The sequence below is a fragment of the Carcharodon carcharias genome, chromosome 7 (assembly GCF_017639515.1).
Source record: "Carcharodon carcharias isolate sCarCar2 chromosome 7, sCarCar2.pri, whole genome shotgun sequence".
Taxonomy (NCBI): domain Eukaryota; kingdom Metazoa; phylum Chordata; class Chondrichthyes; order Lamniformes; family Lamnidae; genus Carcharodon; species Carcharodon carcharias.
In genome coordinates this window covers 146,199,593-146,221,737 of record NC_054473.1, presented here as the reverse complement: position 1 = coordinate 146,221,737, position 22,145 = coordinate 146,199,593, and the positions used below count along the sequence as shown (strand labels likewise).

General features: G+C 40.5%; 1 protein-coding gene across 3 annotated transcripts in view; it reads left to right on the top strand.

Annotated features, from left to right (window-relative positions):
- Positions 1–22,145, top strand: part of phkb (phosphorylase kinase, beta) — a 290,351-nt gene that overhangs the window by 5,266 nt on the left and 262,940 nt on the right. For all 3 annotated transcript variants that reach the window (XM_041192251.1, XM_041192249.1, XM_041192250.1), the window contains one exon: positions 21,136–21,222. In XM_041192251.1, coding sequence (XP_041048185.1) covers positions 21,136–21,222 — 87 coding nt within the window. The remainder of the gene's footprint in view (positions 1–21,135; positions 21,223–22,145) is intronic.

Here is a 22,145-nt window from a genome sequence, read left to right as displayed (position 1 = left end):
CCCTGCTCTCTTGCCCACATGTCTGTCCTTGGCTTGCTGCATTGTACCAGTGAAGCTCAACTCAAACTGGAGGAACAGCACCTCATCTTCCGACTAGGCACGTTACAGCCTTCCAGACTGAATATTGAGTTCAACAGTTTTAGATCTTGAGCTCCCTCCTCCATCCCCACCCTCTTTCCATTTCTTCTCCTTCCTTTTTGTTTTTTCCAATAATTTATATAGCTTTTTGTTTTCCCACCTATTTCCATTATTTTTAAATGTATTTCCACCCTTCGTTTATCTATGCCTTTTATGCCCTTTTAGTCTTATTTCACCCCACCCCCACTAGAACTATCAGCACCTTGCTTGTCCTGCTCTCCATTCCTAATTAGTACATTCCTTTAGATAATATCACCACCTTCAACACCTCTTTGTTTTTTTGTCTGTGACATCTTTTGGTTATCTCCTCCTATCACTGGCTGCTTGTCCCGACAACCCCCCCCCCCCCCCAAAAACCAGCTTATATTTCACCCCTTTCCTATTTTTACTCAGTTCTGTTGAAGGGTCATGAGGACTCGAAACGTCAACTGTGCTCTTCTCCGCCGATGCTGCCAGACCTGCTGAGTTTTTCCAGGTATTTCTGTTTCTGTTTTTGTTTTAGTGCATTCAACTCAACCTGTCCAAGCAACTAGGAAAGCAAATGGTATGTTGGTCTTTATTGCTAGGGGAGTACAAAAACAAAGAAGTCTTAATTCCATTGTATGGAGCTTTGGTAAGACCACACCTGGAATACTGTGTGTAATTATAGTGTCCATATTTAAGGAAGGATAAACTTGCATTAGAAGCAGCACAGCAAAGGTCCACTGGATTGGTCCCTGGGATGACAGTGTTGTCTATGATGAGAGGCTGAGTAAATTGGGCCTATATTCTCTGGCTTTTGGAAGAATAAGAGGTGATCTCAGTGAAATATTCAACTTTATGAAGGGTTTGACAGTCGATACTGAGACGTTGTTCCCCCTGACTAGGGAGTCCAGAACAGGGAGGCACACTTTCAGGATAAGGGGCAGATCATTTAAGACTGAGATGATGAGAAATTTCTTCACTCAAAGTGTTGTGAATCTTCAGAATTCTCTACCCAGATGGTTGTGGATGCACCGTTGTTGAATAGGTTTAAGGCTGAGATAGACAAATGTTTGGTCTCTCAGGGAATCAAGGGACATGGGGAGCGGGCAGGAAAGTAGAGTTGAAGCCCACAATCAATCTTGATCATATTGAATGGGCTTCAATTTCAGACATTTCTGCCCTTTGAAGTACCTCAGTGCTGGACACTTTGTCCTCCCGTTTGATACCCATGATGTTCCGGATCCATCTCATGTGGAACCTGTCCAACTGCTTAATACGTCTGGAGTACGTATTCCATGTTTGACAGGTATATGGGTGGGCAGGTTTTACAATGGACTTGTACACAGCAAATTTTGTTGGAAGTTTGATACCTTATTTCCTCCACAATCTTTAACAGTACTGCTAACCTAAGTAATGAAAATAATCAAGTATCCTGAAGCCAAGGGCTATGAGATATTTTTTGCATCCTCTCCTATTCCTTTATGTCCTTTTAATAATATGATGACCAGAACTGTACATATACTCCAAATATGGACTAACCAAAGTTCGATACAAGTCTTTCATAACTTTTCTACTTTTCAATTCTATCCTTCTGGAAATAAACCCTAGTGATTGAGTGCTTGCTTTGCTGAAAGGTTAGTAACATTGGAGGCCCAAAGAAATTTAAGGGTTCATGTGCTCAGATAATTAACATGTAGTAGTCAGGTACAAAAGTAATCAAAAAGGCTAATTGAATGTTAGCTTTATAACTAGAGAGCTCCAATATAAAGGGAAGAAGTTTTCTACAGCAGTACAAAGATATGGTTAAATAACATTTGGAATACTTTGTACAGCTCTGGGCACTGAATCTTAAATAGCAACAGTAACATCTTGTATTTATATGTGCCTTTAATGTAGTAAAGTTTCCCAGTGTTATCCACTGACACTTATCCACTTAAGAAGATATTAGGACAGAAAACCAAAAGTTTGATCAAAGTGGTAGGTTTTAAGTCGCATCTTAAAGGAGGAAAGAGAAGATGGGTGGCGGAGAGATGTGGGGAGGGAATTCCAGAGGTATAGCCTTGGCAGCTGAAGGCATGTTTGTCAAAAATGGAGTATGATGCTCAAGAGGCCAGAATTAGAGGAACGCGCACGTTTCTGAGCATTGTGGGGCTGGAGGAGATTACAGAGAAAGGGAGGGGCAATGCCAGGGATCTGTAAAGAAGGATGAGAATTTTATAATTGGAGAGTTTCTTAACCAGAAGCCAGTGTAGGTCGGCAAGCACAGGGGAGATGAATGAATGGGAATTAGGACACACATGTTAGGACACACATTGTATTTAATTGTATGCAGCTGGTTACTTAGGATTCATTTGCACCCCTATAAATAGGAATAGACTGAAACTGTGGCTGATGTGGTAGGAGGTACATTTTTGTAATCTGTATCTCTATAAACACTTATAAAAGTGTGCAAAGATTGATAATGGTTCTATCCTTCACTAACTGATCTGGAAGAGCACAGTCATTGCTGGTTGGTGAGAAGAGACATTGCTACTGAGGCCGATGTTGCCTGGAACCTGGATGGGTTGGGGAGGAGAGAGAGAGAATATAGGAGCCTGGCTGGAGGGAGCATTTTTTGGGATAATTCGCTCCTGATTCCCACTCCCTCCCCATTTTGGTGGGGGGAAAAGAGAGGAAAAGGCAACAAAAAGAATTAACAACATCTGCTTAAGAGGGGGGAGAGAGAGAGAGAAACCAACTTACCAATAAGAGGTGGGTGCTTTGTGCAATTTTTGAGTTGGTGGAAGACAAAAGGCAGAGGTCAGAAGATGGTGAGGGGGTGAGTATGTGTATGTGTTCCGGAAAACTGTCTAGGTTGCACTCAAGGCCCGCCCCCCACCGCCAATGCCTGGAGCTGCCTGCGGAAGAAGTTTTCTTTAATCCTGTAGGTATGACCTGGTTGAGTACTGTGCTTGGGCAGTTCTGGCTGTGCCAGATGAAGACATTTCTTGCACCCCAGAATTTTAATATTCTCTACACTCCCTGCAGCAGCCACCCACATACCCAACAAACCTGACTTTGAGCGGCAAGCCTGCCCTGTAACCTTCCTCCTCTCTTTTTTTCCTGGCAATGGATGCTCTTGGAGCAACCATGCAGCAGGCAGTCATCTCAAATGTACAGCCCTTTATCCCAGATGAACTCCTCCCCACCCCACTTCGCCAACTCAGGGAGGTGAGATCAAGGATAGTGCTGATCTCAGTCGGCTTCAGAGAAATCAATCTCTGGCAAGTCTTATTCTTCCCACCAAGTCTTTGTGGAAGTGGCATAGGAGGAGGTTATAAAAGATGCTTTCGCTATCCAGCACTGGGGACTTGCTGCTGCATCTTCTGGATAGGTGAGCTGTGCCACGCCCAAAAGGAAGTGGAGCACATATGAAAAACCTGCCCCACCTCGTTGCCCAAATCTGACTTCTGTATGTTGCTGTGAAATGTCTGATTAAGGTTAACTGGTTCTTTTTGGTGCCCCTTCACTTCAGGAAAGGAATGCTCCAATTAAATGCCATCTGCGTGGAGCCTTTCCTATGCCTCTTGTGGTGGAGGTTTATGGGCCTAGCTCTGGTCATAAACCAACTGGTGGCTGCTATGCTATGGTACTGCTTGATCACTGTGATCATTCCCCCCTGAGTTTATCAACAAGATACAGATGAAACTAGTCGACTTGCGCTGGGTCTCTGCTGCAGTTCTGAGTCTCCCACTTGGGGACAGTGGTCAGGCACTGGTGTGGCTTTGCACCCAGGTGGCAATGTTTTTTCCACCTTCAGACCCTCCAGAGATATCTGTATGTTGAGTATACTCCTAGATGGTATGCACTGGCGACCTGGTATATTTTCTGTCACCTGTATGGCCTCAATTACAACACAAAGCTCCTGTTTATAAACCTGGTGGGTCTCCTTGTGAGAGCTACTAGTTTTTTTAGCAGGAACTGCTCAAGGTCTAGAACCTGGTCATCTCCAGCTGGAGCTTTCCCCCTCCAGGATTGGCAGCTACCCTCTGGGAACAGCTGATCAGGAACCTGCACCGCTGTCCATATCAGTTCATATGGCTGGCAGAGGAGAGGGCTATAGCTGCCAAAATGGCTTGGATCAGGGAATTCCTGGATGATGGAACTCAGCTATATCAAACTGCTATTAAGCCAAAATGGAATAATGAAACTGGACGGACCACCTGGCATCGACCATTGCATCAGAAATGACAATGACACACCCAACCCTGTCAACCCTGCAAAGTCCTCCTTACTAACATCTGGGAACTTGTTCCAAAATTGGGAGAGCTGTCCCACAGACTAGTCAAGCAACAGGCTGACATAGTCATACTCATGGAATCATACTTTACAGACAAGGCCAGACACCACCATCACCATCCCTGGGTATGCCCTGTCCCACCAATAGGACATACCCACCAGAGGTGGTGGCACAGTGGTATATAGTAAGGGGTGAGTTGTCCTGGGAGTACTCAACATTCATTCTGGACCCCATGAAGTCTCATGGCAACATGAGACATGGACAAGGAAACCTGCTGGTTACCAGCTACCATCCCCCCTCAGCTAATGAATCAGTATTCCTCTATGTTGAACACCACTTGGAGGAAGCACTAAAGGTGGCAAGGGCACAGTATGTACTTTAGATGGGGGACTTCAATGTCCATCACCAAGAACAGCTTGGTAGCACCATTACTGACCAAGCTGGCTGAGTCCTAAAAGACATAGCTGCTAGGCTGGGTCTCTGGCAAGTGGTGAGGAAACCAACAAGAGAAAAAAACCTACTTGATCTCGTCCTTACCAATCTACTTGTCGCAGATGTATCTGTCCATCACAGAGTTGATAGGAGCAACCACTGCACAGTCCTTGTGGAGACAAAGTCCTGTCTTCACATTGAGGATACCCTCTATCATGTTGTGTGGCTTACCACTGTACTAAATGGGATAGGTTTCGAACAGATCTAACAGCTCAAGACTGGGCATCCATGAGGCACTGTGGGCCATCATCAGCAGCAGAATTGCTGGGAGGGGGTGGCGGGGGGCAGCACATCAGTGTAAAAGACAAGGCTGAAGCATTTGCAGCCATGTTCAGCCAGAAGTGCCAAGTGGATGATCCACCTCGGCCTCCTCCTGAGGCCCCAGTGTCACAGATTCCAGTCTTCAGTCAATTCGATTCATTCCACGTCATATCAAGAAATGGTGAACACACTGGATAGTGCAAAGGTTATGCCCCTGACAACATTCCGGCAATAATGCTGAAGACTTGTATGCCAGAATTAGCTGCACCCCTGGCCAAGCTGTACGACACTGGCATCTACCCGGCAATGTGGAAAATTGCCCAGGTCTGCCATATCCAAAGTTGGACAAATCCAACTCAGCCAATTCACAGCCCATCAGTCTACTCGTGATCTTCAGCAAAGTGACAGAAAGTGTCATCGACAGTGCTATTAAGCTGTGCTTACTGGGCAATAACCTGCTCACTGACAGTTTGGGTTCTGCCAGGGCCACTCAGCTCCTGACCTCATTACAGCCTTGGTCCAAACATGGACAAAAGAGCTGAACTCAAGAGGTGAGGTGAAAGTGACTGCCCTTGACATCAAAGCAGCATTTGACCGAGTTGGCAGCAAGGAGCCATAGCAAAACTGAAGTCAGTGGAATCAGGGAAGAACCTCTCCACTGGTTGGAATCATACCTAGCATAAAGGATCATGGTTGTCGTTGTTGGAGGTCAATTATCTCAGTCCCAGGACATCGCTGCAGGAGTTCCTCTGGATAGTGTTCTAGGTCGAGCCATCTTCAGCTGCTTCATCCCTGACCTTCCCTCCATTATAAAGTCAGAAGTGGGAATGTTCGTGGATGTTTGCACAAAGTTCAGCACCATTCACAATTCAGATACTGAAGCAGTCTATGCCCATATGCAGCAAGTAAAATTTTTAAGCTTGGGTTGATAAGGGGCAAGTAACATTTGTGCCACACAAGTGCCAGGCAATGACAATCTCCAACAAGAAAGAATCCAACCATCTCCCCTTGACATTTAATGACATTACCAGCATTGAATTCCCCACTATCAACATCCTGGAATTACCATTGACCAGAAACTGAACTGGACCAGCCATATAAATACTGTACTACAAGAGCAGGTCAGAAACTGGGAATTCTGCAGCGAGTAACTCGCCTGACTCCCCAAACCCTGTCCACTATCTACAAAGCACAAGTCAGGACTGTGATAGAACACTCTCCACTTGCCTGGTTAAGTGCAGCTCCAAAAACACTGAAGAAGCTCAATGCTGTCTGGGACAAAGCAGCCTGCTTGATTGGCACTCCATTCACCATCTTCATCATTCACTCCTTCCACCACTGACGCACAATGGCAGCAGTGTGTACCATCTACAAGATGTACTGCAGCAACTCACGACGGCTCCTTCGACAGCATCTTCCAAACCTGCGACCTCTATCACCTAGAAGGACAAGGGCAGCAGATGAATGGAATATCACCACCTGCAAGTTCCCCTCCAAATCACACACCATCTTGACTTGGTACTATATCGCTGTTCCTTCACTGTCACTGGGTCAAAATCCTGGAACTCCCTTCCTAACAGCACTGCAGATGTTCCTACAACACATGGACTGCAGTTGTTTAAGATGGCAGCTCACCACCACCACCTTCTCAAGGGAAGTTAGGGATGGGCAACAAATGCAGGCTGCATGTCCCATGAACGAATAGTTAAAAAAAATCATTAAAAGACTTATTCAGAGTAGAGGCATGGTGTATTAAAGGGATTGTGGTAACTTGGATACATAATTGGTTAAGGTATTGAAGGCAGAAAGTAGTGTTGAATGGATGCTTTTCTAACGAGAAAGAAAATGCTGTGAGGTCCTCCAGGCATTTGGATTAAGATAATTGCTTTTCTTGTCAGATGTAAATGAATTACATTTAGGTGTAGGGAGTAAAGTTTTGAAGTTTGTTCTGGAATTCCCTCCCTGAACTTGTTTGTCTCTCTACCTGTATTTTTTCCTTTAACCATGGAGCCATAGAAAAGTTACAGCACAGAAGGAGGCCATTCAGCCCATCGTGTCTGCACTGGCTGAAAAAGAAAAAATAATAAAACTAGCTGCTTATTTTAATTCCACCTTCCAGTTAAGATACTTTATAAAACCTACCGCTTTAATCAAGCTTCTGGCCATCTGCCCTCCTGTCACCTTATGTGACTCTTTGTCAGATTTTACTTTACAACACTCCTGTGAAGCGTCTTGGGATGTTTCAATATGTTACAGGCGCTATATTAATACAAGTTGTAAGTTTTGAAATGGGCAGACTCATAGCAGATGCAACTTAACACAAATAATTCTGAAGTGTTGCACTTTAGGGAAAGCCAGTAAAAGCCTACGTGGTAAATTTTGAGGGTAGTACTAGAATAGAGTGACCTGAGGATGCACATTCAGGAATCTTCGAAGGTGGCAGGTTAAGTTGACAAGGCAGTTAAGATATCTTGTGGGACACTTAGCTTTGTAAATAAGGACATTGAATACAAAAGCCAAAAGAAATATCTGGTTCAGCCTCACCTAGAGTATTCTGTATAATTCAGAGTACCATGCTTTAAGAAGGATGTCAAAGCCTTGCAGAAGGTACAGAAGATGTTTACTGGATGATATCAGGGATGAGTGACTTGAGTTATGTGGGGAGATGGCAAAAGCTGAGAATGTTCTCCTTAGATCAAGGAAGGTTAAGCGGAAACCTTATGGGGTATTCTAAATTGAGGGGGTTTGATACAGCAAGTAAGGAGAAACATTTTCCTCTGGCAAGCGTACCATAATTGAATAACGGGCTGCCTTTAAAGAGGAGAAATCGAGTACAGTCGAGATCCATTTTCACAAGGCGGAAAGATAGGACAAACAAAGCCAGAGGTTCCCGGAAGACCCAAGAGGTAGAGAGCAAGATAAAGCAGAAAGGAGTTGTGTAAGACAGATGCCAGGTTGATAATACAAGTGAGAACCAGATGAAATATTGAAAATTCATGGGGGACGTCGAAAAGAAATGTAAGAGCGGCAAAGAGAGAACATGAGAAGGTACAGGCAGCCAACATAAAAGGGAATTCAGCAGTCTTCTCTTGGCATGTAAATAGTAAAAGCCTAGTAAAAGGAGGAGGACAAAAGGTTAGGGACCAAAAAGATTTATGCTTGGAGGCAGAGGGCATGGTTGAGGTACTAAATGAATTCTTTACCAAGAAAGAAGATGCTGCTAAAGTTATTGTGAAAAAGCAGATGTGAGAAAGGCTGGCTGTACTTAAAGTTGATAAGCTATCAGGACTGGATCAGATGCATCTGAGGGTACTGAGGAAAGTAAGGACGGAAATTGTGGAGGCATTGGCCATAATCTTCCAATCCTTCTTATATGTAGGGGTGGTGCCAGAGGACCGCAGAATTGCAAATGTTACACACTTATTCAAAAAATGATGTAACTACAAGCCAGTCAGTTTAACCCCGAGATGGGAAAGCTTTTAAAAACGACAATCCAGGACAAAGTTAACAGTCAGTTGGACACATATGGATAAAGGAAGGCTGCATGGATTTCCTAAGGGCAAATTGTGTTTAATTGACTTGATTGAGTGTTTGATGAGATAACAGAGAGGGTTGATGAGGATAGTGTGGTTTGATGTGGTGTACGTGGACTTCCAAAAGGCATTTGATAAAGTGCCACATAACAGGCTTTCCAGAAAAGTTGAAGCTAATGGAATACAAGGGACAGTGACAGCATGGATATGAAGTTGGCTGAGTGACAAGAAACAGTGACTAGTGGTGAATGGTTGTTTTTTAGACTGGAGGAAGGTATATAATGGACTCCCCAGATATTAAGATCACTGCTTTTCTTGATCTATACTAATTACATAGGATTGGGTGTGTAGGGCACAATTTCAAAATTTGTGGATGACAAAGTTTGGAAGTATTGTGAACTGTAAAGGAGGATAGTGATGGACTTCAGGAGGACATAGGCAGGCTGGTGAATTGGGCAGACATGTGTCATATGAAAGTTAATGCAAAGAATTATGAAGTGATACATTTTTGTAGGAAACATGAGGAATGGCAATACAAAATGAAGGCTATAGGTTCTAAAATGAAGTACAGGAGCAGAGGGACCTAGGGTATAGGTGCAGAAATCTTTGAAGGTGGCAGGGCAGGTTGAGAAAATGGTTAATTAGGCATACAGGATCCTGGGCTTTAAAAATAGGGGATTAGGGGAATAAAGTGCAAAGAAAGGAGGCTGTGGTAAAACTTTATATGAAAAGAGACTGAAGTATTGTGCCCAATTCTGGCCACCACACTTTAGGAAGGCATTAAGAAATGGTGCAGAAAAGATTCATGAGAATGGTTCCATGGATGAGAGACTTCAGTTATGTGGATAGATTTGAGAAGCTAGGGTTGTTCTCTGTAGAGAAGGTTGGGAGGAGTTTTGATAGTGGTGCTCAAAATTGTGAGGGTCTGCACAGAGCAGATAGAGAGAAACATCTCCCATTGATGGAAGTGTTGCGAACCAGAGGATGTTGATATAAAGTGATTGGCAAAAGAACCAGAGGCCACATGAGAATTAATTAGGATCTGGAATGCATTCACTGAGAGTGTGGTGGAGGCAGATTCATTCGTGGCTTTTAAAAGGGAATTGGATAATTATCTGGAGAAACTATTTGCAGGACTACACGGAAAATGCAGGCGAATGGGACTAGCTGAGTTGCTTTTACAGAGATATGGACACAATGAGTCAAATGTCCTTGTCCAGTGTTGTAATCATTCCATGATTCTATGGGAGGAATTTAATGCCCCCTCAGAGACAGGTTTGGAGACCTGGGGGCATTTGATCAAGCAGGAGGGTGTCGGCTGGGAACCAAAATACTTCTAAAAGCCTTCCCTGGCTCCACCTGATTTAAGTCCGGGGTGTGAAGGCTTGTGAAAGGCCTTCACTCTCGAACATTAATTGAGGCCCCTAAGTTGGTCATTTATGCCCACTTGAGGGCTTCATGCTGTTGCTAAGATTCAACCAGCAGCTGGTAGGGTCTCACCATGCATTTCTGATGGTGCTGCTGGCAAAGGAGTCCTGCTGGCCTTTGACTGACAGCTCTCGAGGGACAGTGCAGGGGAGAGGGAGGGTGGGGTTGGGATTTCAATCACTGGAGTCCTAAATTAAGGGGAAGGCCCAACTCCAGTCCATTAAGTGTTTGATGAGCAGTTAATTCTATGGGCCTTCCCAACCGAAGATCCCAACCAGTGGCTTAGATCCCCATTGCCAAGATTAAATTCCACCATGTAAGTGAATCAGTAACCAGAAGCCATGGATTTAAAAGGACTTGACTGAAAATGAGAAGAAATTTCTTCACACAGAGGGCTAAGATCTGGAATGACCTGAAAGAGCGGTGGAACTAGATTCCACGAGAATGGGCAGTGGGACAAAATTTGATTGCTCTTTCAAAGAGCTGGTACAGATACAACGGGCTAAATGGCCTCCTCCTGGCTTCCTATCATGCTGTAAGATTTTAAGATCCTATGATAGACTCCAGAGTAAGCCATCCAGCCCCTTCAGTCTGTTACTCCATTCGGTTAGATCATGCATGAACTATATCTTAACTCCATCTTCCCGCCTTTGTCCCGTATACCTTGAATGCCTGATTAAAAATATATCAGTTTCAGTTCTGAAAGTTTTAAGTGGCCAAGCCTTGACAGCTTTTTGGGGGGAGAGAGAGATACAGATTACTCTTAGGTAATGCTTCCCAATACCCTTTGTAATTTTTACTGACATCAACCCTGAACAGCCTGGCTCTAATTGTAAGGTTATGCCCCCTTTTTCCTCCATTAGAGAAAATAGCTTCTCTCTGTCTGGCCTGTCAAATTCTTAAATTATTTAATTATTGGCAGTCAATTAGATTACCCTTTAATCACCCACACTCAAGGGATGACTATGCAACCATCCCTCATAATTTAACCCTTTTAACCCTGGAACAGTTTGGTGAATCTGTATTACATATATTGTATCCCCCTCCAAGCTATCCTTCCTGAGATGCAGTACTCAAAACATGAATGCTGTACATTAAACGGGGTGTAACCAGAGCTTTATATAACTGTAAGATAACTCCCATCCCTTTGTTTTCCAGTGTCCTTAAGATAAAAACCAATATTCCATGACCAGTTTAAATATATTTTGCACCTGTCCACTAGCTTTATTGATTTTTTTCTTTTTATAGCTTTTGAAAATATAGCCCTGCCTTTTTTTGTTAAAGATGAAAGTAATTCTCACATCTTTAATGAAGTCAAAAGAAAGTTGGACATTTAGCAAATTAAAAATATAGATTTCTTGCATTTTTGTTTAGCTTCCTCTTTAAGTTGGTCAACATCATTGCTGGTTAATGATGATTGCAGCTGCTACTGCTTTCAGTTTACCCCAACCGACTAAGAATATTGGACATTCTGGCTAGGCATTTTAGGGCCACAGATGTGCAACTGGTCTCTTAGATTTAATCACAAACAATGGCAATAAGTGTTAATCTGCACTCTGCTGAAGCATTTGAAATTGATGTATTTCAAGTCTTCATTGGCATTCTGCATGCACAGCCAATAGAGCAGCATGAAACAGCTTTTTAATCTTTTAGCATGATAGGCATACGGGAGGTACTGACAGCACTGACATGGTGTCACCAGTTTTGAAATATTTCGCAACAGGCATTTCAGCAACTGCCAAACTATAGTTGACATTGATACCTCTATGATCATTTACACTCCTGAGCTAAGTGAAGATTTTCCAGCAGTGAAATACTCCCAAGGAAATCAGATGAAGCTTCTGGGAATTCCGAGGAGGGGTCAGCTTAAGTAACCTTTTAGAAACTCTTGTCTTTGCCAGATCTGGCAAGGGAAGAGCAAAGCCAGATTTTGTTTTTAGACAAGAAAGTAAACAAAGGAACAAGATAAGCACAGCAGTGGTTTACATTTCTCTTAGGTGGGAAAATAAAGATACAAAGAAAACCAGAAAATGTTAGAATGAATTAAAAGCAAGGTTCTAAATATATAGATCTATCACTTTATGAAAAGATAGATGTACCTTACCTCATAGCCTAATCATCACGAAAACTGTCTACTTTTGACCTCCATAGCATTACATGATGCGCCCTGCCTCAGTCCAGCTGTAGCCAAAGGCCCTTATCCTCCCCTTTGTCACCTGCACACCAAAATATTCCAGTGCTCTTCTGGATGGCCACTCATCTTCCACCCTTCATAAAGTTCAACTCATCTAAAACTCTACTATTGTCCTAATCCACACAAGACGCCATGCTCACCCTTGTGCTCACTGACCCACATTGCCTCTGAGCCTTTCAGTTCAAAATTTACATTCTTGTGTTTAAATCCTTCCATGGCCTCACTCTCCATCTCTGTTAGCTTCTCCAGCCCTGCAACGCCCTGACTCTGGCCTCCTGTACATCCCCAATTTCTTTGCCTCATCACTGGCAGTTGTGTCTTCAGACATGTAACCTCTATGCTGCAGAATACCCTTTCTGAACCTGCTTGCCTCTGCGCCTCCCACTCCTCTTGCGAGACAGTCCTTAAAATTGACCTCTTTCATCGAGAATTTAGTCACCCCTCTTAAAATCTCTTTGGCTTGGTACAGAATTTTGTCTGATTATACACTTCTGTAAATGCTTTGGAACATTTTTCGATATTAAAGATGCTATATAAATGCACATTAGTTTTGTAATTTAATTTATCATTACTTTTCCAGTTTTGATTTTGTTTCTATTAAAGTAATGTAAATCTATCTGATTTTTCTCTTAAAATGTCAAGCAGAGAATCAAAAATATAACGCATATTATTGAATGCCATAACTTCTTGCACCCGAGGTGATCTGAAAAGAAGAATGGGGTGAGGAGGCATTCTCCCAAATCCCTTCATAATTTTCCTCTAATCGACCTAACTGTGACAGCTACCATCTATTGTGAGTGACACCCCCTCTAATTTTTATTATTGTGTCCAGCCTATTCATTTAAGTGCATGGGCCCTCCATTTTTTTTCATGGCTATGCACCAAGGTAACCTATCAGCCAACTTGTGTTCTGCCTGCATGCTGCTAAGACAGAACATTGCTAATCAGGCCTATAAGCTGCATGTAAATAAAGACCAGGCCGTGGTTGCTTTCTTGCCATAGTTTCCCTACGTTTACACCAAGAAACACCTCTAATTTAAAATTGTTGTCATAGGAATTAAAGTAATTGCTACATTCTGTATAGATTACAAAATTTGTTAGCTTCTGTGAAGTACTGCATTTCTTCCTTATAATTCCATTCTTTCTGTGCTGTGAGTGAAAAGGATGATGAGGATCTGGAAGAAAAATGCATGGGAGCCAATAAAGCTGGCATCATACAGTCCAGATATGTAGAAAGCAGTTGATAATTGCAGAGAAGCAGAATCCAATAAATCAGATGTATTGCTGCATACAAAAATAGTTAAGCTGGCCCTTATCAGATCTGGATTGTAAGTACTGTGGTAAATCCTATTAGAGGAAAAGTGTTCAGTGAAAACATTTATGTGGTGTGCAAATATATATTAATACGCAAAGCCAAAGCAAAACTCGTTATCGGACTAGCAGAGAATTAAAAACAAAGTCCATAGACTGGAAGGGTTATTTGAGATTATTTTTTATGGATGTGACTTATATAGAATTTGGTAGATAACTGACAATGGTGAACAACAGTATTAGTTACTTCAAGTTGGATGTAGGACTTCTATGTATTATCATGTACTGTCAATTTATAGGGAGCTAAGCACAAAATCAAATAAATCCAATGAAAAAGTTAGTGTAGTAAAGTTAGTAAGCAAATTGATAAAAATAATTATTATGATGTGTGAATATAATTCAAATACCAGTCTACAATTTAATATTCTTGAAGTGACCATTATCTAGTCCTTGGTCTTCGAACATATCAACAGTTCAAATTGATCAAAAAATATGAATGCATTAATTGACAGAGGAGGATGCTGATGTAATTAAGTTGAGTTTGGTAATAGAGATGGAAATCATATGATGAAAGTTCATCCAGTCATACACCCATCAAAGGAACTGCCAGGCATACTTTATGATGAACTAGAAAGAATGGAGAAACTTGGTGCAATAAATGCTTATGGCGACATTGCTTGATGCCATTGGCCTGCAGTTTGCATTGGTAATAACAGTGAAGCTAACAGCACTCACTGTTGTAATGGAGTAAATCAGACAGAAGCATCCACCATCCACTACAGGTGCAGTTAAATGTTGAAATCCAGCAATAACTGTCAGAAGTACCCCACTCCTCCACAGGGTGTACTGTGACAGTCCTCGCCTATAGACTGAAGTCAATGCAGTAGCCAGAAATTGTGGGCATAGGCCACTAGCCCCCATTAAAAATGCAAGAAAAATTAGGGCTAGTGCATTCAGGCATGATAAGTGATAACTACTGCTAAACAATCTCTTTAACCATAAATTTTAATTTTCAAGTGTGGAGTCTATTCCTTCAGAAGCTAATTAGTGTTGGAGATTTTTAAAAAGCAAAATAATTTACTTTTACTTTAATCTGTTTGTGTCTCTTTCTTAATCCATCTGCCTTTCTCAATCTTTATTTTGCTTCCTGTACCTGATTTAGTTCTAATTTATACATCCTGCTTCATATTTCCTGGTTTAGGCTTTGCATGATCCCAGTGAGTATTCTTCAGTCCGATTGGTTGAAGAGCTTCTGTTTCTTCGCTTACCTTACAGATGCCACAGGTCACCTAAAGAAGGCACTGTGTTAGATCAGATGCCAGAATAGAGCAGGTCTCCAGTCAAAACCCAGCAAAAATATGGGTAGCTGTCAGCGAGGTGAATGACGAGTGCTATTCCTTTGTCACTGACCACAAAATCTAGGCCAATATGGCTGATTTGGGCAGAGAACAAACTGGAAAAATAGTCCCTCAATGGGTAAGAGAACAATATGCTGAATATGAATGAATGAAAGCTGGAAAGTATAGGACATCAATAGTGCAGCTACTCCACAGCAGAAGGAATCAAGGCAAATTGGTGGATGACGTTGGAAGCAATTGAACACATGGGGGAGGAAAGCAACAGGGTGTAACAATATTTTGGATGGTAAATTATTTGGACAAATTCCTGTTTAATTTGTCAAGTGTCATAAAACTCCTAAGATAACTTGTAAAATATGGGTGAGCTTGTTCCAGACATATACTCAATCTCTTTTCCTTAATCAGCTCAGAAATTCTAGAATGTTTTTCTTCTTCTTTGATAATTTTAAGAGTTAGAAATTACAATATTAATTTAAAACAGGCAGTGACATAGATACAAGAGATAGAAAGGTAGATAAATAGAAGATATTTTCTAGAGGAAAAACATCTTTTGTAGCTAACTGGTTTATGCATATTTCCCTTTTCAATTTAATATTTCATAACCTTGAGCAAGGGAATTCTTGTGGTGCGGTGGTAGTGTCCCTGCCTCTGGGCCAGAAGCTCCAGGTTCAAGTCCCACTTCAGGACTTGTTGGCTACGGAAGGTGTGTTCATAACATTGCCAAATGGTTGATTGTCAGCCTGTAAATCCTTCCAGTACTCCTGATGGCTGGTGGTAAGAGAGGGAGAGTTTCCTGTTCAGCCATACTGTAGAAGGCAACAGCAAATCACTACAGTATTTTGTCAAACAGAATCATGGATCAGAATCATGGAGGCAATGGCGTAGTCCTATTGTTGCTGGACTAGTAATCCAGAGACCCAGATTAATGCCCTAGGGACCCAGGTTCGAATCCCATTGCAGATGGTGGTATTTGAATTCAATAAAATTCTGGAATTAAATGACCAAAGATTGTTGTAAAAACCCATCTGGTTCACTAATGCCCTTTGGGGATGGAAATGTGCTGTATTTACCTGATGTGGCCTACATGTGACTCCAGACCCACAGCAATGTGCTTGACTCTTAAATGCCCTCTGGACAAGGGCAATTAGGGATGGGCAATAAATGCTGGCCTAGCCAGTGATGCCCACCTGCCATGAATGAATTTTTTAAAAGTTCAATCGTCCATGGTCGTCAACTCCCTCTAAGGCCATGATACCTGAAACAGGAGGAATCGTGAAGAAAGCTTTTTCCTTCAAACGCTAGTACTGCTTCTCTCATAAACAGTCAGGCATATATTGCAATTATACAGCATATCCTGCATTACTTGAAATTACATTCAATATTGTCTGAAGACCAATTACTGTTCTTTGGACTAAATGGCTAAAGATGGGAAACAAAGGTTTAGGGAATTAGAACTTTCAGAAACTTCTAGATTGACTTCTCCGCTGAGAAATAACTTAGCTTGTTTTGAAAGAACTCTGCAGTCACTGTAGACAGCAGTAAATAGTGTTAATCTAATTCACCCATTGTTTGCACCTCCCTTTTAGCCTCATGAAGAAAGATTTTACTCTTAAAGCAAGTTTGGATCTAATGAGATCACTGCTTTGGCAGGACATGCTACTTCAGTCAACCATTGCTGTATTGTAATGGAAGTATTGGTAATGAAGAGACTTAACTAATTAATGTATATCAATAGCTTGAGTTGGCCCTGTTCACTTTCTGAAAGCAAGATTTTATAAAGAAACATTGTGCAATTTACAGATCTGAGAAGTGCTTAAAAAAAAAGCCTTCAGACCAGTTAGATTGAAATATTACTTCTGGAACATCTTTTCTAATAGTCCTATCAAGTTTCCAAATACTGTATGCATTTCAAGCCAAATTTAATTCCTTGTTGCAAATTTCCCTTATTCATCATAAGCTGGCAAACAAAATTTAAACTTAAAATTTACATGGTTAGTGAAGTGGATTTTCCATAAGATTGAAATTGTCTTTCTTAATGCTAATTTAAAATACACATTGAATAACATCCCACTCTGATTTTATTGCTCCAGATTGTAATTTGTATTGGCAGACATAAAGGGATATCAGGGTCAACACAGTGTCTTGAAACTCATCACTCTGTTCCAATGTCTAAACCAAACTATTGAGAAATGTATAGCTGCACAATTGGTTTGTCCAGGATGATGAGGAAACTCTGCATAGAGAGACAATATTCACTTCCCAGAGAGTTTAGTGCAGGTTGGCCGAGCCAAATTTTAAGGGCTCCCACATATATGCAAGAGTCCTGATGGAATCTAATTTAATTATTTTTAAAGAGTCTCCAAATGTAAATTCAACAACAAACAGAACATTTTGATTGAAATGTTTTTTTTTGCTTCAAGGTAAGAGGTGTTAGTGCTGGGATGGAATGGTTTTCCACATTTTCATCAGCATCAAGCACTCCTAATTTAAGTATAGTAATTAAAATTCTTTCTGATTAGCTTACAATGTGCCTTATGCCAAACTCCAAACACTACTTATTACACCATAATAAATTTTCCATACTAACTATTCACTTTGAGATTGCAAGTTTGACCTCAATTACATGCCACTGATCACATACACAGTGTATGGTTAAGATTCCTCAGACTCGTACAGTGACTGTGATTGCCAAAAATAGATGAATCTTTCAACCCAGATGTAACAAGAAAGCAAGAATAATATTTTGCACATTTTACTACCACCTCCTCTCAATGGCCAAACTTGGTTCAGGTAACCAAGCTTTATCCCTTCAGGCTTAAAAGCTGTACCATTTTTTGTACTCTTGCAGGGCGGCATTCATGAAACTCTAAAAATTATTCCACTATAACAGTTATGTGCAACCTATCTATTTTGCTTTGAAATGGTAGATATTACTGCAAAAACCTGAGATTTGCTGACTGGAAACTTATCCAGTATCAATACTAAGTGAATCAAGGTACATGGGAACAATGCAGAAAGGTAGAGAGTGCTCAAGGGACCAAATGGCCTACTCCTACCCCTAGTTACATTCTTACACCTGAGACAAAATAAGCATCAAATACTTAATGTACAATAAACAAACATAGATGTAATGAGAAAGCTCAGGACGAGCCAGGAAGCTTTTGGACAGATAGCTTCAATTTGAGGTAATGTCTAAATTCGTGATTCATATTATGGCAGAGCTCAATCCTTCCTGTGCATCAAATGCTCTTCAAGAAGAGTTGATACTGAGGTTCTCCTTCTGATCAACTATCAGCTTTTAAAATAACCATGTGCTGTTTAAACTCTGCTTTTAACTGTGCAACAAGTAGGTGCGAAAAACAACACTTCTTCTATTGATAAAAACAAAAAAACTGCGGATGCTGGAAATCCAAAACAAAAACAGGATTACCTGGAAAAACTCAGCAGGTCTGGCAGCATCAGCAGAGAAAAAAAGAGTTGACATTTGGAGTCCTCATGACCCTTCAACAGAACTGCCAGTTCTGTTGAAGGATCATGAGGACTCGAAACATCAACTCTTTTCTTCTCCGCCGATGCTGCCAGACCTGCTGACTTCTTCTATTGACTTCTAATTGTGGAGGACAAACTCAACAATATAATATATTTAATTAATAATATATCTAATTAGGAACAGAAAATTGATTTTCATAGATTTGACCTTCTCCCAACATACTTATCTTGGGCTAACAGCAGATGGTGGTTTCATCAACATTTCTCCAAATAAATGAAATCCATGGCTGTGTACATGAATGAGTGAGATAGCAGACTTGGTATCAACAATTGCCCCCTTAATTGCAGTATTGACCCCCAGAGGACCATAACTCATTCAGAAGGTTTAATCAACCATGAAATTGATACATAATGGCAAAAGTCAAAGTATCTATATCTTGTCATACAAATGTCAGAATGTAGTGGGAATATCTCAGAAAATACAATACTCTGCATGATTTTGTTAAACATACAAATCTCTGCAGTGGCAAGGACCAATTATTGTTGATCAAAGTAATCTAGAGTAACCATGGTCTGATTCTCGGTCAGATGAATGCAGTTCATTGTTCCTTTCCTGGCTAATACAGTTTTCATATTAGTGTGAAGCATGAAAGAACAGCCCTTATTATGTTGTAAATTGTTTCAGGAAGCAGGTTAAAATCACGAAGGGAGGCTTCATGCTGTATAGGTAACTCGGGATACCTTAACTGCTGATCAATTTGATGGTTGATCTCCATGATCAAAATCTTGAAATCGCAGCTCAGTAGCAAAAATTGGTGGTGGAAGTGTGGTTAATTATACAAGGTTGGAGTCTGGAACCTCCCCCACTCAAGTAAAAAGGCAGGGCTATTATTTAACTGTGCAGCTAAAATTTGATGCAATACCTTCCTGATGGAATAGCATTGTTTGTATTTTGGAAAATCTCAGCTATTAGAAAAAAGTACCTAGCCCAGCAGTACAGTGTTATCTCTGGATAGGGTACTGTAATTTTTATTCTTTCATGGAATGTGAGCATCGCTGGCAAGACCAGCATTCGTTGCCCCTTCCTAATTGTTCTTTAGAAGGTGGTGGTGAGCTTGAACTGTTGCAGCCCATCTGGTATAGGCACACCCACAGTTCCTCACAAAAACTTAAATATTTTCCCTGTGTTGTTTTGTGAAAATAAACTTGTACAACATTTTATCTAACCCTATTTCCTCATGTTTGCCTTCAGTGAATTGATTTGTACGTCACTCCTTTTTTGTCTCACCATGTGTGTTGTGTTATTGTCTGCCACCCCTCCTCCTTCAGTAGATAGCAGTGAACCCCTTACCTGTTGTCTGCAATGATGGGGAGCAATAGTTCTGATCAAGCATGAACTATATCTAGAAGAAGCTCTCAGTTGGATTGAACGGGAGGAGAAGGGTTCTATTGACTAAATAATTCAATATTCTCTAGGAATTATTAATGAAAAGAAGATAAATTTAGTCAAAGTTAAATCCCTTAATTGGTAGATGAAACAGTGCTTTCAAGAAATTACACTTAAGTGAATTTGGCAACAGGGAAAGATCAGTAGTGGACTGAGATCAGTAGATGTGCATAATAAAAATAATGAAATAAGAATAGAAAATGGTGGAAAAACTCTGGGTCTGGCAGCATCTGTGGAGAGAGAAACAGAGTTAACGTTTCTGGTCCAATATGACTCTTCTTCAGAAGACATATTGGACTTGAAACGTTAACCCCATTTCTCTGTCCACAGATGCTGCTGGATCTGCTGAGTTTTTTCAGCATTTTCTGTTCTTATTTCAGATCTCCAGCTTGACTGCTTTGATTTTATAACAAAAATGGTTGTTAATTGAACCCTCAAAAAAGAGTAATTTCAAATTTGACTGTGGAGCTTTGAGCATTGATATGAATTAAGATGGTACTATTGCTAATACAGAATCCTGAATCTCCTGAAATGAACTGGTAATATTATATCATGTATTGCATTATGCTTGATTGTTGCATTATCAACATTTTAAATACTGGCATTGTTTTAAATGCTTACATTTACAAGACTGCTTTTTTTTAAAGCAGAAATCACCTTAACAGTGTACTATCTCTGAGATAATGCTCTATACAATCATAGTAGAGGGTTAGAAGTGGTCTAATGGATAAGCAAATTATGTCCTGGAATAAGACTTTGCTTGCCAACCTTAATTTGTGCCAACTGCACAAATACGGATGGTGAGGGAATGTTCACCTTAAGTCTTAACTGTCACAGATTAACGTTAAGACTGCTGACAAATTTAAAGCGTTCAAGGACTGCTTGTAGAATTGGTATCTTCATTTTCTAGTAAATTCAAATTTTTTTCAGACCTCCAGTATCACTTTTTTGCATTGTAAAAACAATTTGGACGATATTTACACTGAAATATTACAACGGTATCAGAATACTAGTCAAAATAATTTTAGCGGAGATCGAGTTCTCTCCACATTTTAAACTTAAGCTAAATTAGTTTAGGAGATTTGACTTTAATGCAAATGTATAAGTAATTTTGTTTTGACGTGCTTTGAATTAACTGCATTGTGACAGCAATGTATATTATCCTTATGGTTTCTAATTGCTACCTTGTTACACTATTTGTTCTCTATGTGATTGAAATATGCAGTTTTATCTTTCCTTAGGCTCTGTATATGAACCTGCCAAAACTGTATCAGTAACTTCAGCAGATGAAAATCGGTTGGACAAACTTGACAGATATTACAGAAATGGTAAGATGTTTTAAGCACAGATTTTGTATTTACAACTTTGTTTCTGTAAAATGCTAAGTTTTTGTGCATTGTTGTCATGCAATCTATTATACAGAGTCAATTCTTGAATATAAGCAAAATGTGCTGCTCTGGGAGAAAGGACTAATCATGTAATGCATGATCATGATTTTGCTAATAGGTTATCACATCATATTCCCTTACATAAGGATTACAGGTTTCTTTAGCGAAGAAACATAATGTAATGTAACATAATAGTGTCATATGTGTCTGTATTTCTTGTTAAACAATTGCCAGAAACTAATGCAGTTTAACAGAAAGAACTTGCATTTATATATTGCCTTAGTACATCTTCAAGACTTCCAACACTGCTTTACAACCAACAAGTCTGATTTATAAGGCAGTCACTGTCCTCATTTAAACAAATAGATAAGCCAAGCTGCATGCAGCAATATTTCAGAAAGAGAAAATTAAACAAATGGCCAGATAATCTGTTTTTGGTGGTGATTATGGAAGGAATTTTGGCAAGGACAATGAAGGACTTCTGCTCTTCCTTGAATATTCTCATGGAACCTTTAATCTCCAGCTGAACAATTAAATGGGGCTTCATATTATATAATACCTTAGGCAAACACCTCTGCAACACTTACTTAGTTCTGCACTGAATCATGTGATTAATTAAAACGCTCATAATATTTAATCCTACTGCATAAAATCAACCTTTGCATTATGCTCCATAATCTTGAAAATTGATACTTTCCTGGGTAATTCCAAATCTTACTGTAGTTATACTAGATGCTCTGCCACTCATTCCAAACCAGCTGAATGATATCATTAGTGCATTAATGATACATTAGTACAGTTGGCGACATTCTCTCACGCAGAAAGTTCCTAATTCTGGTCATAGGAACATGGGACTTAGGAGC